The sequence below is a fragment of the Lathyrus oleraceus genome, chromosome 3 (assembly GCF_024323335.1).
Source record: "Lathyrus oleraceus cultivar Zhongwan6 chromosome 3, CAAS_Psat_ZW6_1.0, whole genome shotgun sequence".
Lineage (NCBI taxonomy): Eukaryota > Viridiplantae > Streptophyta > Magnoliopsida > Fabales > Fabaceae > Lathyrus > Lathyrus oleraceus.
Window position 1 is genome coordinate 201707889 of NC_066581.1, and position 16305 is coordinate 201724193.

The following is a 16305-nucleotide window of genomic DNA, read 5'->3' on the forward strand; positions in this document are numbered from 1 at the left end:
TGAGGTTTGTCGGCCATGCAACAAACGAACCTACTGCTTCGTGCACCGTTGTTGCATCCGAATCATCGCTAGGATATGGTAATGCTGCATTCGGCTCAACTGCAATATCAACTGATACCTTCAAACATCCAGCAGGGAGCTCTCTAGTGTACAAAACTTAAATACAAAAAGCATACATCGAGGTCTTGAGTATAACTCAAATGGGCATAGAAAGGAGAATCAATAATCTATAACTTTTTAATAAAAAAAAAGCATCTATAACTTTCAAAGACCTAAGTTATGCCACTGCACTTACGCCACATAGAAGTTTGAGTACCAATATAATTTTGTCATGCAAAAACAGTCATCTAAGTTATGAAACTTTATTTCTTTCTATAAGCTGAAATTAGATTAAAGTAAAGTCAAAAAGAACAAAAACCTGAGGGGATATAAATTATGAAACAGATATATGACAATTAAAAAAAATAATACTTATAAAGTGAAAAAGATTACCCTTCATTGTCCATGAATGACATTAGATTTTCCAATATGCACCCAGCTTCACATACCAGTATTCCACTAACCTAAAACAGGCATTGGCAAAATCTTCAGAACTAATTATAAAAATCCTCCGTTATCATGTATCCTCTTTTTTCTTTACATAATTCTAACAAATTCTATTGAAATAGAAAATACAGATTTGATAGAAATTGGTGTTACAAGGTAACTTGTGTAATCAAATGTTTGCTCATACAACAACAACAACAATATGTGTTGAGGCGAACGAGTTGCATATGGATCCTAGTGAATTGCGGTGTGTCTAACTTTACAGAAAAACAACTTCTAAGCCATAAGCTCTATTTCTGAACACAAAATAAGCTAATGCAATATCCAAACACACACAAAGGGAAGGGAAGTCATGACACATATGCCTTTGAAGAAGTAAATGGTCTACCTTGTCAAAAGATACGATCTTGTTCATTGAACTAAGACTAACAATCACCTGCAGCATTAGACAATAAGAAATCTGTCAATGTACAATAGGATACGCCAAAACAGTATAACATGTCTCCTTTAATGTAATGCCGAGTGTTTCGTTGGCAAGAGGAAGAGTTAAAGAGTAAACTTCATCAAAGACGGGCACACTTCCACCTACAAGACCAGTGTTTCCACCTTGAGGAACAACGGCCAGGTTTCTGGAGTTACAGTATTTAAGAATCTCAGAAACCTGCAATATCGAAAAATGAAATACATAAGAAAGCTGTTTCAAATGCTTAGGTCCTGTTTGGATAAACCAATTAAATAAGCCTATTGCATAAGAGGTTATCATATAAATACTTATGTATAAGTTATTTCTATAACAGAAGATAAAATAGATTCAACTTCTTTCATATAAGCAATAAGCGGTTTTCATAAGTAATCCTAGAGAGTCACTACGCCAAAAAGTGCTTTTGGCAGCACCAAAAAGAAAGCGCTTTTTAAAAAAAGCGCTGTAATAGCTTGAAAAAAAATTCGCCTATGTAAAGAAAGCGCTTTTAAGGTAAAAGCGCTCTTATAGGTCTCCACTTATGAAAGCGCTTTTAAGGTAAAAGCGCTCTTATAGGTCTCAGTCTCACATCTATGAGTTTCACACTTATGAAAGCGCTTTTAAGGTAAAAGCGCTCTTATAGGTCTCATGGGTTTCACACTTATGAAAGCGCTTTTAAGGTAAAAGCGCTCTTATAGGTCTCAGTCTCACATCTATGAGTTTCACACTTATGAAAGCGCTTTTAAGGTAAAAGCGCTCTTATAGGTCTCATGGGTTTCACACTTATGAAAGCGCTTTTAAGGTAAAAGCGCTCTTATAGGTCTCAGTCTCACACACTTATGAAAGCGCTTTTAAGGTAAAAGCGCTCTTATAGGTCTCATGGTAAAAGCGCTCTCATAGGTCATTTATAAAAATTATAATAAATCTAATATTACAAAATCCCTGACTTTCAGAAATCCCTCTTTCACTCTCTCTCGTTCGAAGCTCTCGCTGCCCTGGAAAAAATTCCACAGAGTACCTGGAAATCTCAACGATAAACACTGCAAATTTGAAAGAGACTGCATTCGAAAGAGAAGGATTCAATACCTGGAAATCTCATTGCGTTTTAAGGTTAGGTTTTCGTGTCTTTCTGTTTTGCCCTAACTTTATGCAAATTTCATTCTCCATCTTTTCAGAAATGTCACACATTGCTTTAACTGCATCACCCACCGTAGTCGCTTTTCACCGTATGCTCTATTTCTCTTCTATCAATCATCAAATTATCGCTGTTTTCGTTTTCCTATTTTAACAATTACTGTAAATTTCAACACTATCGGATTCACTTTTTCTTCTTCTTTCTATAAGGTGGAGCGAAACAATGGAGCACGCTGTTTCCGAGTAGCTGGAGAAGCAGGGGAATCAATCCATCCTCATTTCCAAATTCCACCAGAAAACGGTTACCGTTGCGGTTTTTTGCTTCTGGAAAAAATGGCGTCAATGGAGGTGTTGTGGATGAGATATCTGAAACAGTAAAGGCGCACACGGATTTCGTTTGGCCTGATAACAAGGTTTCGTATGGTTATTTTTGTTAATTTTGGATACTGAAGTTGTATAGAGTTTGCTAGTTTGTTTGTAATTGTATGTTTATTCTCTGATTCACGTTTTGCAGAAGCCTAGAGTGTGTATTTTAGGTGGTGGATTCGGTGGTTTATATACTGCTTTAAGGTTGGAATCACTCCAGTGGCCCGAAGACAAAAAGCCACATGTGAGTATTCGAACATTCAAATTCAATTCAGTTCTTTCAAGTGTGTGGAAATTGATGCAAAATCTGTGATAGGAATAACTTAGGAGCATCTTTCTTGATGAGATTATGTCTCGGTACAGAACATTCATCAATGGAGCAAAAGAGAAAAAAAAAAGAATCATATAACAACGTGGAAATGCCTTACTCCTATATTAGTTTCCTTAACAAGTTCCCTAATGACACTCTTTAGAATATTCCTTATATTTATATTTAGTGGAGCATTATGTTAGATTGTAAGAGATGAGAGGAACTGAGTTTAAATTTAATCCCAATTATATGTTATGATTGCATGGTGAGGAATGGATTAGGAGTATGTTTGGATTGACTTATTTAAATTTATCTCCTGACATAAGCACTTGTGAGTATGTTTGAAAGAACTTATGGAAACAGCTTATGACATGGCTATAAAATGTTTTCAACTTATATCTATAAGCTCTCCATGATAGGTTATGAAAACAACTTATAGCTTATAAGAGTATAGTATAACTTTATTTTATCTTTTATTATGGAAATAGTTTATACTAAAACCACTATATGATAAACACTTATGCTATAAGCGCTATATTGAACTGTTTATCCAAGCTGAGCTTAACTCTCATGAATCATGGTAAGCTGCAATATATTTTGTTCTTATTTTGCAAGTTGATTGTACCACTCATTATAAATCTTGCTTATATCCTTGCACTGTGGCTTAGTTGTTGATTTTTCTGCACTTTTTCTGAAAAGCAATGTGTGACATTTCTGAAAAGATGGAGAATGAAATTTGCATAAAGTTAGGGTTGGATTTATCGAAGTCAAGAACTTAGAGCAATGTCTCATATTTTGGCAATCCTATTACATGTTGGTTTGAATGAACAGTTAAACTTCAAAATGTACATTCATATTTTGGCATAACTTTGTCTGCTACAGTCATATTTTGGTTCTTACTTGTGAATTGAATTTCTTGAATGATCGATTACTTGGTTCTTGAATTGTTCATGTGCATCATATAAGTTTCTTGAATTGTTTTATACGTTATGACTTTTCATTTCATTTTTATATTTTTTCTTTATTACAGGTTAAATGGCTAGTGATCAAGAAAACTCACAAGATGCAAATGCTCCTGATGATACTTCAGAAAAAGAAATTACACGAGGCATCACTATTATGAAGAGTATCATTCGTGATAGAGATAAAGCAGTAACATATAATGTAAATTGGAATGCTGATAACCAACTAATTGGGTCTAATGCTGCAAAGTTGGCAAGCTACATTGGTACACTTGTTCGTATGCACATTCCAATCACTGCTACAAGATGGAGTAATAAAGAGTTGGGTAGCGCTAAAGATAAGATTTGGACTGAGATACTGGTACAATATATGATTGTTTATATTTTCTTTATATTGACGATAATGTGTTTAAATTACTTATACTAACACACTCTATTCCAATATTTTTTCGTAGAGGTCTTTTAACATTGAAGATACAACTATCCGAAAAAAGTATATACTTCAATTGGCCGGAAAAAGACACAGAGGGTGGAGAACGTTTTTAACAAACAAGTATCTTAAGGACAAAGAAAATTTTTTTGTTGAATATGATCCGGAATATCCAGTGAAGTATGCGATCTTCATTACAGAAGAAGAATGGGTTGCTTTTGTAGCCCAAAGAAGAGACGAAAATTTCAAGAAAGTGAGTGCCACAAATCGCGAGAGAGCGTCAAATCCCACGTATGCATACAAAAAAGGGCGTTTGGGATATGCACGCTTAGAGGAAAAAATTGTAAGTATACAAAAATGCTACGATCTTATTAATTGTCTCAATGTGTTATAATTGATTATCTTATTATTTGTGTCAATGCGTAGTTAGACGAGACGAAAAGTGACGCAACATCACTTCCGCCACATGTTTTGTGGAAAGAAGCTCGTGTGGGAAAGGATGGAACTGTTAGGGATGACGTTCAACATATTTATGATGAATGTGTAAGTAGAACATTGTGTCTTTAATTAAATCAAAAGTTTAATAATATATAATTAATTTTTTTATCTCCACTAATAATTTCCGATATGTAAATGAATTTCAGGAGACCCTATCTCAATCGATAAGCACAGCTGAGGACCAGGAGAACAGGAGCGTACTTAGTAGAGCACTAAATGTTCCTGAGTATCCCGGTCGGGTGAGGGGTAAAGGGCATGGTTGTACTCCAACTTCCTTGTATAAGAATCCAAGGAGAAGAAATCCTAGCAATCAAGAAGTGATGGAGACGTTGCAGGCATTACAAGCGCAAGTTCTTCAATTGCAAAAGGATAATGAGAGATATAGGTGTATGGAAAAGTGCAGTTCACAGTTGAAAGAAACTAGTGAGAAAGCCAGTATCAATTGTCAAAATAAATTTCCCGAGGTAATTATATATGTTATTTTGAAATTAAAATAGCACATTTATGTTAATTGAAATATATACACATTAAAAGTAACATATTTATTATTGGTTTAGGGCATTTCATCTTGTCAGCTATACTTATCGTCACCGACTTATCGCCTACTTGGCAAGGGAAAAGTGCACAACACTTCGGGAGATTTACTTCACCATAGACCGCTCCCGGATGGACACCTTAAAGTATCGGTTGATGTTGTATTAGATAAGGATGCGTTGCTACCGATACCTGACATTGTTTCAGAGACAACATTCCTGCGAGATGCAATAGGATCATTTGTTGCATGGCCCTTGGATCTCATTTTCATTGATGATGAGGTATGTTGAATTCAAAAACCACTATGAATCTTTTAGTATTCAAATGTCAATTCTGAACCGTTAAGTTAATTTTTTTTACATGGTATTTTAGACGCCTACAAAACCCGCATCTAAGGATAAAGGGATTTCGCGGCACAACGAGTCTGTTGCATCACAAAAAGAGGTATATTGAAAGTGTTAATTATATGATCCGAATCAAAAAATGCATGATTTTATAATTTACCTATGTTATATGATTTATAGGTATTTGCTCAAGGGTCACAACAACTGAGCCAGAAAATTGGTAGTCGACAGAAAAACAAAAGGGATCTTCCAGTGACTTCTTTGCCAAAAAAAGGTGCTTTTGTGCCTCGATACCAGATATCTCTTGAAACACTTGTTGACTCATCAGATATGGCAACAGCTGGTGCTATTCGCTTACTGGATATGGAGGAAGATATCTTTGGTTATTCATGCACTGAAACAATCGGAAAAGAAGATCTGGAACATATTTTTCGGCATCAAGAATTAGGCGTCGGTGTTATACACACATACATCCGGTAATCCGATCTATATATTATTTAATTACTTGAACAATTTATTTACACATTTCAATAAAAATAGTCTAATGTTTATTATGTTTTTATTGAAGGTTCTTGTATGACAATTTCATGCGCGGGAATGATCAATTGTCAAACAGATTCCGTTTCGTGTCTTCCTCCCTGGTCAACAAAGCATTAATTTGTAGGGAACCGGATTCATGTAGAGAGTACTTAGTCAAGATATTCATGGCCAGCAGTACAAACAACTTGTATCTTTGGCCGTATAATTCAGGGTTAGATTTTAATTCTAAGTTTATTCTAATCTTTAATTGTTTCTTTTACGTAAAAAATTTCCATATAAACTTTTGTTTTAATTTATAGGTGTCACTGGTTGTTGCTTGCTATTGATCCTTTAAAAGAAGTGGTATATTTTCTGAATTCGATAGATGGTGAATGGACAAATTATCCGGATATGAAGCAATTAGTTGATACGTAAGTGAGACTGTTCTAAATATTCGTGTATATTTATGTGAGATTGTTCTAAATATATGTTTTTATTTTGTTAGATCAATAAAAGTGTTCCGATCTCAAAGACAAGCTCGAGTACCACGTACTAAATCCAGCAACATTACGTGGATAAAAGTGCAGGTACTTTAATTTTCACAATTTTGCTTATAATAGTGATGCTACTTGATAAGAAAAGATAACTATACATTCTTATTTATTTTTCTATGTAGTGTCCTCTACAGCGCAACGGTATCGATTGCGGATACTTTGTAATGAGGTTTATGAGGGAAATCATTAATATGAATCAAATAGAGATTCCAATCACGGTATGGATTTATAACTTAGGATTTGTTTTAATATTTATCGAATATTTCATATTATTTATTACTTTTAACTAAATCATGCATATTATGTTTTGTTATGTAGTACTTTGATGAATACAAGTGTGCTCATTACACGAGACTGCAGTTGGAACAAATCAAGGAGGAATTGTGTCAATATTTTATTGAGAAAAGATTAATTATATAATGGTTTCAAAATAACATGAATACTTTGATGAAGAATGGTTTCTGGTTGGCAAGTGTATAGTTCTTTATATTTTTAACAGATTAGTTATGACTCCAAATAGGCCGTATAACATATTAGTTTTGACTTGTGTATAGTTCTTTATAATTTTAGTGATATCTTTAATTTCATGGATAGATTAATGTGTTCATTCTTGTGTTGGTTTGCTTTAAAAAATTACAAATGCTTGAATTATGACTCCAAATGTGTTCAGTGCCTATCTATCCTTGTGTTGGTTTGCTTGAATTATGACTCCAAATGTGTTCATTCTTGTGTTGGTTTGCTTGTGTTGGTTTAAAAAATTACAAATGCTTGAATTATGACTCCAAATGCTTGAATTAGAGAGACTTGATTTACAGGTTTATGGGATTATTCCCAAAAAATATTACAGGTTGAAATGGTAGGCTTAAACTGAAGGCAGCGTTTTGTTATTTTACTAGAGGAAAAGACAGCGCTTTTTAGTAAAAAGCGCTGCTAAAGGTTGTCAATAGAGAGCGCTTTTTACTAAAAAGCGCTGCTATAGGTTGTCAATAGAGAGCGCTTTTTAGTAAAAAGCGCTGCTATAGGTGGTATATAGACAACCTTTAAGAGCGTTTTTTACTCACAAGCGCTGCTAAAGGTTGTCAATAGAGAGCGCTTTTTAGTAAAAAGCGCTCTTAAAGGTTGTCTATATACCACCTTTAGCAGCGCTTTTTACTAAAAAGCGCTCTCTATTGACAACCTTTAGCAGCGCTTTTTAGTAAACAAAAAGCGCTGCTAAAACCTATAGCAGCGCCACCTACGGCAGCGCTTTTAAGCGCTTTTAAAGGCCAAAAAAAGCGCTCTCATAGGTCTTTTTTGGCGTAGTGAGTTAATGAAAATAAACTGAAAACAGATTACAGATATGTCGTGACTCATGAGCATTCTTCATAAGCTTTTTCAAACAATCTCACAAATCCTTATGCGAGTAGATAATCTCATATAAATCAATCCAAACAGACCTTGTTTGAATAAATAGCTTAATTGAGTGTGTACTTTATAAGGCAAACAGACCTTGTTTTTATATAAGTGCTAATGTAAAAGCTAAAATGCAGATGTTTTCATAACCTTTCCTAAGGAGATTTTGAAAATAAAAATCAGCTTATGAACATGTCATGAATTGTCTTCATAGCTTCTCAAACAGCACCACGAGTGTTTACACAAATGAATAAACTCAAATTAATCAATCCAAACAGTCATTAATTGAATCAATTGCTTATACTTTTCATCACATGCAAAAGAAAAGGAAAAAAAAAGTAGATAAATGAACCTGATCAGTGTTGCAAGGCTGTAGAAGAATCTTACTGGAGCCTTTATACTTATGCATCCAATCAATATTAGCAGCACTGAGCTTATCTTCATCCTGTACAACATTTTTCTTCCCCAAAATCTCTTGAAAGTATTTAACATCATCATCATTCAACTCTGAGAATCTGGAGCTCCTCTGAACCACTCCACCCATTGAACCATAATAACATTTCTGATGAATTTCGAAAGGGTTTCCACCACCCAATTGCTCATTTTTCAAGGAATTTCTCAGCGGGTTGAAAAAAGACAAAGCTTTATGTTCCCCGGGAACAACATTGCGTTGTAATTGTGGGGAATTTTCATGAAAACCTGTTACTGATGTGAATTGAGAAGACGGTGATGCAGAAGGGAGAAGAGATGGGTTTTGTTGTTGGTGATGATGGAAGCGTGAGAGGAAACGAAGTGTGTCTCTGCTATTCCGATTCATCATCTTCCCTTAGTGTTTTCAATTTTCAATACAAACTAGTAACAAACCAGTAACCATCTTAGGATAGGGATTTATACATTCTCAACATTCTCAACAAGATTATACAGTAGAAACGAAGAAATGAAGAAATATTGAAGAACATACCGCAAGAAATGAAGAACAGTAGAAACGAAAAACGAAGTCAACACCCAAATGTCGAGACACGTACGATTCTTCAAACACGTTCAATGATTGAAACCGAAAAATGGAAGTGTATTCGTGTTTGCTGTTATGGTTTTCGCTGTTAGGGTTTTAACGTTCGCAGGAGGGAAAACAAAAGAACAGAGAACGAAAATAGAAATGGAGTCTGAAATTTTATTTTAATTAGACCTTAGACAGCGCTTTTGTGGAAAGCGCTTTCTAAGGTATGCCTTAGACAACGCTTTCCAAAAGCGCTTTCTATACCCCCCCTTAGACAGCGCTTTTGGTTTTAATTTTTTTTTAATTTAAAGACTTTAGACAGCGCTTTATCAAAAGCGCTAACTAAGGTCTATATTTAAAAGCGCTTTCTAAAAGCGCTGTCTAAGGGGGGGTCTTAGACAGCGCTTTTAGAAAGTGCTGTCTAAGACCCCCCCTTAGACAGCGCTTTCATTATTTTTTTGGAACATTTTCCGTGTTTTATTTTAATTTTAACCTTAGACAGCACTTTCTTTTAAAAGCGCTGTCTAAGATGCGCTGTTAAAAGTCATTTTTGGCGTAGTGAATGGAAATCATATCAATGTTTTGTATGGATTAAGAGCAACTTAAAGCAAGAAATAAATTACATGAAATGTGTCATTTTAAAAAATAATAGCATAAAATAACCGAAAAACACGATAGTGAAGTATATAATGTTTGAAAAAAAATATTATAAATCGATCAACCGAATCAAATCAAGCCGAAACAAACCGGTTAGTTTGGTTTGTTCCATTTTTTTAAAATGTTAAAAACCAAATTAAACCAAACCAAATCGATGGAGATATTATCAGTTCATACTTTTGTTTTACTAAACCGAACCGATTACACCCCTTCTAATTCAACTACAATTTCATTTTCAGTCTCTACGGGGGAATATGAAGCTAACCTTAAAATTATATTTTTGGTAATTTCAGACACTAATCATTTTTAGATGTAAATAACTTCAATTATTTTAATAATTTTAAAAGTTACGATTAATATTATTTTTTTCCAATCTAACGCTTAAAAAAATTAAAATGGGCCTCTTTAGTAATTTTATATCATAAGATTTCAGTAAATTTTATTTTATTAAATGAGATCCATGAAATGTAAAAAGAGAGTGTGTTTTCAAAGCCACCATTTTCTAAAGGCACCAAGTTACTTTCTCCACGATGAAAGTGTATTTAGCTTTGTGTTAAAAAAGACCATTATTTATGCTCTTAGTTAAGAGTGTCAAATGGACATGCTCGCTGTGTTTAAACTCGTATAGCAAATGCCTGAAGAAAAAAAAGGGAGAAGTACATGATGGACATTGTGGGTACTGACTTAAAATTAAATTTTAGTCTGCCACGTAAAAAAAATAGGGCATGGTTTGAGCAGTCTCGGGGACACTGTATTTTTATATTTTCATCATAAAGATTGCACATAAAGACATTGAAAATGAAATTGTTTATATATTTAGAGAGAGTAGAATTCTATTTATCCCTATTTTGTTAATTATTTTAAAGAGTTGGATTCCACAAGCAAGCAAATAACCCCACATTCACCCGTGCATTATCAAATATCTTAGTTCACTTTTTGTAAATAAAATATTACCAATAACTTTACAGTCCCAAAAATGATGATGCACGTTGCACACAGGGCTCACATGCAAAGATTGGATTTGATTTGGGCATAGTCCACTCCATGTGCATGCATGATGGATCTTCTACGACTGAAATCTATGAATTGTTATGCTTTTAATCTAACCAAGAGCAATGGAGGACATACCACAATTCCCCAATGTCAAGCCATTTCAGGCAAGAAATCCTCCATTTCCTAACATTTGCATTTATCATCTCACTGAAAATCAGTTAAGGTCATGGATAGTTATTGAAACCACTTTAATATAATTACCACCATGAATCCAACCATGCATGATTTCCAAAGAGAATGTCCCTTTAATGATTTTGGGATTACAATTATCATTTTCCGTTAAATCAACTTAGTTGTTAGTTGTACATGAATATTCAATTGCAGATGTGTAATTTGTTCGTACGATATGTTAAATGTGTTAAATCTATTTTTTTTATAAGGGGAATTTAAAAGGGAAGGTTTTGATTGGTGTTGGAAAGATTTATTGATAGGGTATGGGAAAGGGAAAGAGGAGATAAAGACAGCTTCATTTACAGAGCAAGTAAAAGCAAAAGAGAGAGTACATTCAGTCATGAATCCAGAGAGACAAAGAAAGGAAATTGAAAGCAAAGTTTTGTACTATTTTTGTTATTTTTCTGTGTTATATTGTATTTAGCAAAAGGAATAAATCCTCCTGTAAAGCTTATGCTGTATATATAGAGAAGAGTACAATGGTACACATATTTTGAATGTACTGTTTTTTTCTAATAACTAAATTTGATTAAACTAATATAAGAGATACTCAAAATTCATTACGTAAAAATACTCTATTTGATTGAACGTACTTTTCTTTTCCTAACTCTTTTAACTTCTTCATATCTTTCAATAATAAAATCTAGATTTTTCTTTCCTTAAAAGTTAGTTGTATGCACATTTTGTCCTATGTTTTAATATTTTTGATTTTATCAGTATTACAAATAATACATCTTAACTCGAGCGTAAGGTAATTAAGGGCAACATAAAAAATTATCACTTTATCCATTGATTTTTGAATAATCGATGAATAAAATAGCAATCGTTTTGGGTTCAATTCCTAGTGAAATCCTTTAAGAAACTTTTTAATTGAAAAAAACGTATCCCCTCGATTTGAAATTATAACCGACGGGTAAAACAAATTTGAGTTTATTATAACTAACGTGGATTACTGGTATCATTTAACCTTATCTGAACATATAATTTTTCAAATAGATTTACAAAATATTTATATGAAAAATTATATTTGAAGAATAAATTACACTAATTAATATTTTTTTTCGCGCATCTTACAACTCATCATTCATCTCACGTTTTTTAATTGTTAAATCATCTTAAATATTTCAATTTTTTATTCAACTTTCTTTCATTCAACAAGTTTGGAAGAAAGTTGAATAAAAACTACAAATATTAGAGAAATTTTAACGATCAAAGAACGTGAGGTGAACGATATTGCAAAATGTCCAAAAAATATTAATTACTGTAAGATATTTTTCAGATACAACATAACTGTTCATATTATTTTCAAAATTAATTTAATAGATTATATGATCAAAAAAAGATTAGTGAAACAAACAATCGGTATTAGATATAATAAACTTAACTGAAGTTTTTGTCACTATAATGTTCTCTTGATATGTTCAAAAGAATAAGACAAGAGTTACACAAAGAATCACAAATAACATAATCTCAGTCTCAATCTAAAACTCAAGCTCAATAACAACAATTAAACCCTAAACATATAGGTGTCAAAACTTTGATAAGCATAACAACTAGACAACAACAACAATAACATCAATAAATAAAAAACAACAATAAATAACAACAAAATTGACATTATCTTAATATAAACAACATCTAACATTAAACAACAACTAAAAATAATAATCTCTCAACAAAAATACAACAACATCAAGAATAAACATATAACATCAATCTCAATAAACATATAAGATATTTATTTCAACCAAAACAACAACATATATCATCAATCTCAGTTTAAAAAACAATGACAAGATTAAAGTTCTAACGGATCTAAAAAACCAATAAGATTAAAACCTCTGAAGTTTTGGGACTCAACAACAACAAAAAGAAACAACAACATTAATGTAACGTGAATAGTGATGTAAGACATACCAGATTTGTGAAGAAGAAGAAGAAGAAGAAACGAACAAGAGATCTAAACATGTATCATCTTCGTTTTCCTTACTTTTTTCGGAGTTGGAGGATGATGTGTCTTTATGACTCTCGTTGTCTAGAACTCTTTATTAGGGTTCTCCTTATTATATGTATTTTACGTAAGTGAAATTGAAAGCTAATTATATATATATATATATATATATATTATATATATATATATATATATATATATATATATATATATATATATATATATATATATATATTAGAGTAAACAATTTTACATCGGTTATTTAACAAAGTCGAGGTGAAAAATTGCTTACCACTCAGTTTTATAAAAGAACCGATGTGATGTATCACTTGCACACAAAAAATGAAGAATGGTAAAAAAATTGAAAAGTAATATGTATTGTTTTCTTTTTCAATTTTTTTTAATCATTGGCCACTTTCTTAGTGTGCTGTAATATTCAAATAAGGACTTGTATTCGGAAACAACAACCTTTTCTTGCAATTTATAGTATGTTTAGGAATAATTTTCTCAATATTGTCAATCAAGGAAAATAATAAATTATGGAGTGTTTTCTTTAATTGATAATATAGAAAGGTTATTCCAATATATAACAATGGTCTTGCACGAGGTTCAAACAACAATAATATATACAAGTTTGAAGCGACTATATATGAGTTAGACTTTACAAGTGCTTTTATAGGGCCCCTTTGTTTTGTCCTTTTTTTCAAAAATGATTTTTATAGTGTAACATATTTTTATGTAAAAAAGTTTACAAAGAAACTTTTCATAAAACCTTCAAATGAAAATTTGACTGAATAGTTATTTTTAAAATGTTATTTTAGATATTTTATCATTTTATTTAAAAAAATTGGATATCAAAATTTCAAAAAATCACTTAATTTTGAAGCTATTTCAAATAGTTTTTCATAAAAATCATTTTTAAGATACAACTTTTTGAAAAAATGGTGATTTCAACTATGTTTTGATCTTCAATAATATATGTTTATGTTATAGGATGTCAAAATTATTCTTTCAACTTAGAAAAAATATACATTTTTTTTATGTATTGAAAAAAGGTTTAATAAAATTCATTTTTAAAAATACAAATATAAAATCCATTTTTTAAAGTTAAAAAAATATGCCCATAAAAACATAAACTACATTTTCTAGGATTCAAAATATATTCTGAATTAAGGGACTAATTTGTAATATTTTTTAGTTAAGAGACTAAAGCGGAACATTAAATTATCTTAAGAGACTAAAACATGTATTAAGCCTTTTAACTTTTAGAATCCTTATGATAAAACGTATGGAGTTTTAGAAACTGTGGGTCGGCCTGTTTGTGTTTATCGATATTGGTGTTGCCACATAGGATGCTTAAAGACCGGGGGCGGGATCTTTTGAGCCAAAGTATATATATGTATCAAGTTTTCGCACATGTACACAATCCCTCAAGCATGAGATCCATAAGGGAGAGATTCTTTATGAGAGACATCGGATTACACATACATATACCAGAGTTAGATCGATATTACATACACGACGTACTAACAGTCCAACTTGTTAAGCCTGCTATGATTTCTTACTAATATGGGCGAGGTTCTCCATGTCTGGATTTAGAACCAGACACAATATTATCTGAAAGGTAAACAGTCCCTTAAGTATGAGGCCTAGGGGAGAGATTCTTTTTGAAGGGGTTCGGGAAAACCCTTAAGAATCCAAGAGCTACACAATCTATCAAGCATGAGGCATGTAGAGAAAAGATGTTTTAGGTTGCGTTTCGAATTGGACTGTGGACCTATAACCTCCAACTTATCACCATGTGGATGGCTTGTATTTCCCCCTCCCCACTGACCGGATTTTTCACAGCAACAATGACCACAAAACACTAAATTATGCCAATGAAAGGATCAGAGGTATTTGGCGAGATTTATTTCATGTTATCCTTTGTTGTGGGAATGTTAAAAATATTCAACGAGAATGTTATTTCTATTGATGTTTATGCGAGTTGTGTCTGCCATATCGCCTGTTATTTTGTTAGGTATGCATATGATTTTCTAAGAGTCTTTGTTGTAGGCAAGGAGAACCCGACGAGTTCCTGCTCGGTGATCTTCCAAGATATTTATTTCGCTCAAGGAGAGCATGGTGGATTCCTATATGGTGCTCTTCTAATAGTCTTAATTTATGTAAGGAGAGCTCAATGGATTCATACTCGGTGCTCCTCTAAGAGTATTAATATGCACAAGGTGAGTTTAATGAATTTTTGCTTTGGCGCTCTTTGAAAAGTCTTTTTTGTAGTCAAGGAGAGCCTAGCGTGTTTTCTCTTAATACTTCTCAAATAGTCTTAATTTGTGTAAGGAAAGTCTTGGTAGATTTCTACTTGACAATCTTATAAAAGTTTTGTGGGTGGAGTCGAGCCTTGCACTTGTGTCATATTAATTTTGAGATGAGTTCATTTGATTTGTTTTCGTCTTTTACTGATGATATTTTGTTTTAGTGTTTATGCTTTGCCAAACCTATTTATAAACATGCATTACGATGAACTTGATGCTCATCAAAATATCATTAAATAGAAGTAAGCACTATTCAATCTTCTCAAAATATTTTGTCATATTTTAGTCTTCAAAGTTTCTTGTTATATGCGATGATTTCTGCCATCGAGTCATTTCCACTACTCGACCTCATACTGCCAGTTGCATCATAAATCATGACCATAGTCATATTCTCCTTAACTTATGAAAACCTCAAAAATTCAAAAGACGTTATAAAGTAGCTATTTCAAGTAATTATAACAATCAAGTAGCTATAATAAACAGTAAAAATATCAAACGACGTTAATTATAAACAGATCCAATCACAATATTAAATATCGTCATCTTATACCATGTTTTTATCAATATGGAGGCGGTGTATTATTGAAGCCGACACTGTTTTATTCTATCTCATTTTTATTTAACGCTGATGGGATAGAGAAATAGGGTCACATAGTATTCATAGATTTTCACCTTATACACTTTGATTGTAAGGATGCATGAGCAAGCAAAGTGAGACAATTCTCACTATCTATCTTTCTTTCTACCATTTTGATGAGAAGTATGAGAAAAAGTTAACCTATGCACATAATTCCATGTTCATTAAGATACTAGGTGAATTGAATTGTTCCCCTTAATCAGATTGGAATGCTTTGATATTGGCATTTAATTAAGTCCTAACATAGCTTTGGAACAGCTTGAAGATAGATAAATCATCACTTTTTTGTTTAAACATGTAGATCTAAGTATATATTATAATGGAATCTACAAAACAAACATATATTATGAATAACCACTATTAGATGGTGTAGGTGATTCCCCCATAAGTCAGTATGAATTAATTCAACAGAAAATTGAAAAAAATCAATATAATTCTTATTACTCAGATTAATATTACACAATGCAAGTTTGTTATA

General features: G+C 32.4%; 2 protein-coding genes and 1 long non-coding RNA gene across 3 annotated transcripts; 2 read left to right on the plus strand and 1 right to left on the minus strand.

Moving 5' to 3' along the window:
* Positions 1–372: 372 nt before the first annotated feature.
* On the minus strand, positions 373–8869 carry LOC127130417 (D-2-hydroxyglutarate dehydrogenase, mitochondrial). Its single transcript, XM_051059429.1, has 5 exons — positions 8402–8869; positions 1106–1207; positions 935–982; positions 493–563; positions 373–379 (listed from the first exon to the last, which is right to left on the minus strand). Exons 1-5 carry the CDS (start codon positions 8867–8869, stop codon positions 373–375), a joined length of 696 nt encoding a protein of 231 aa, XP_050915386.1.
* LOC127126286 (alternative NAD(P)H-ubiquinone oxidoreductase C1, chloroplastic/mitochondrial) lies at positions 2123–3697 on the plus strand. Its single transcript, XM_051055183.1, has 4 exons — positions 2123–2232; positions 2351–2553; positions 2655–2750; positions 2823–3697. The coding sequence occupies exons 1-4, from the start codon at positions 2154–2156 to the stop codon at positions 2826–2828; spliced, it is 384 nt and encodes a 127-aa protein (XP_050911140.1). The 5' UTR covers positions 2123–2153; the 3' UTR covers positions 2829–3697.
* LOC127126287 (uncharacterized) lies at positions 6629–7212 on the plus strand. The gene is made up of 3 exons (XR_007804945.1): positions 6629–6690; positions 6780–6875; positions 6976–7212. It is a non-coding gene; the product is annotated as an uncharacterized LOC127126287 (long non-coding RNA).
* Positions 8870–16305: the final 7436 nt, after the last annotated feature.

Bases quoted from the DNA above. Each gene is read 5' to 3' on its own strand.
- LOC127126286 (XM_051055183.1), top strand. From the start codon at position 2,154: ATGCAAATTTCATTCTCCATCTTTTCAGAAATGTCACACATTGCTTTA. The intron at 2,233-2,350 runs GTATGCTCTATT...TCTTTCTATAAG, and splicing joins CACCGTAGTCGCTTTTCACC to GTGGAGCGAAACAATGGAGC. The intron at 2,554-2,654 runs GTTTCGTATGGT...CACGTTTTGCAG, and splicing joins TCGTTTGGCCTGATAACAAG to AAGCCTAGAGTGTGTATTTT.
- LOC127130417 (XM_051059429.1), bottom strand. From the start codon at position 8,869: ATGATGAATCGGAATAGCAGAGACACACTTCGTTTCCTCTCACGCTTC. The intron at 1,208-8,401 runs GTTCATTTATCT...TCGATATTGCAG, and splicing joins AGCCTTGCAACACTGATCAG to GTTTCTGAGATTCTTAAATA. The intron at 983-1,105 runs GTTTACTCTTTA...CTAATGCTGCAG, and splicing joins GTGTGCCCGTCTTTGATGAA to GTGATTGTTAGTCTTAGTTC.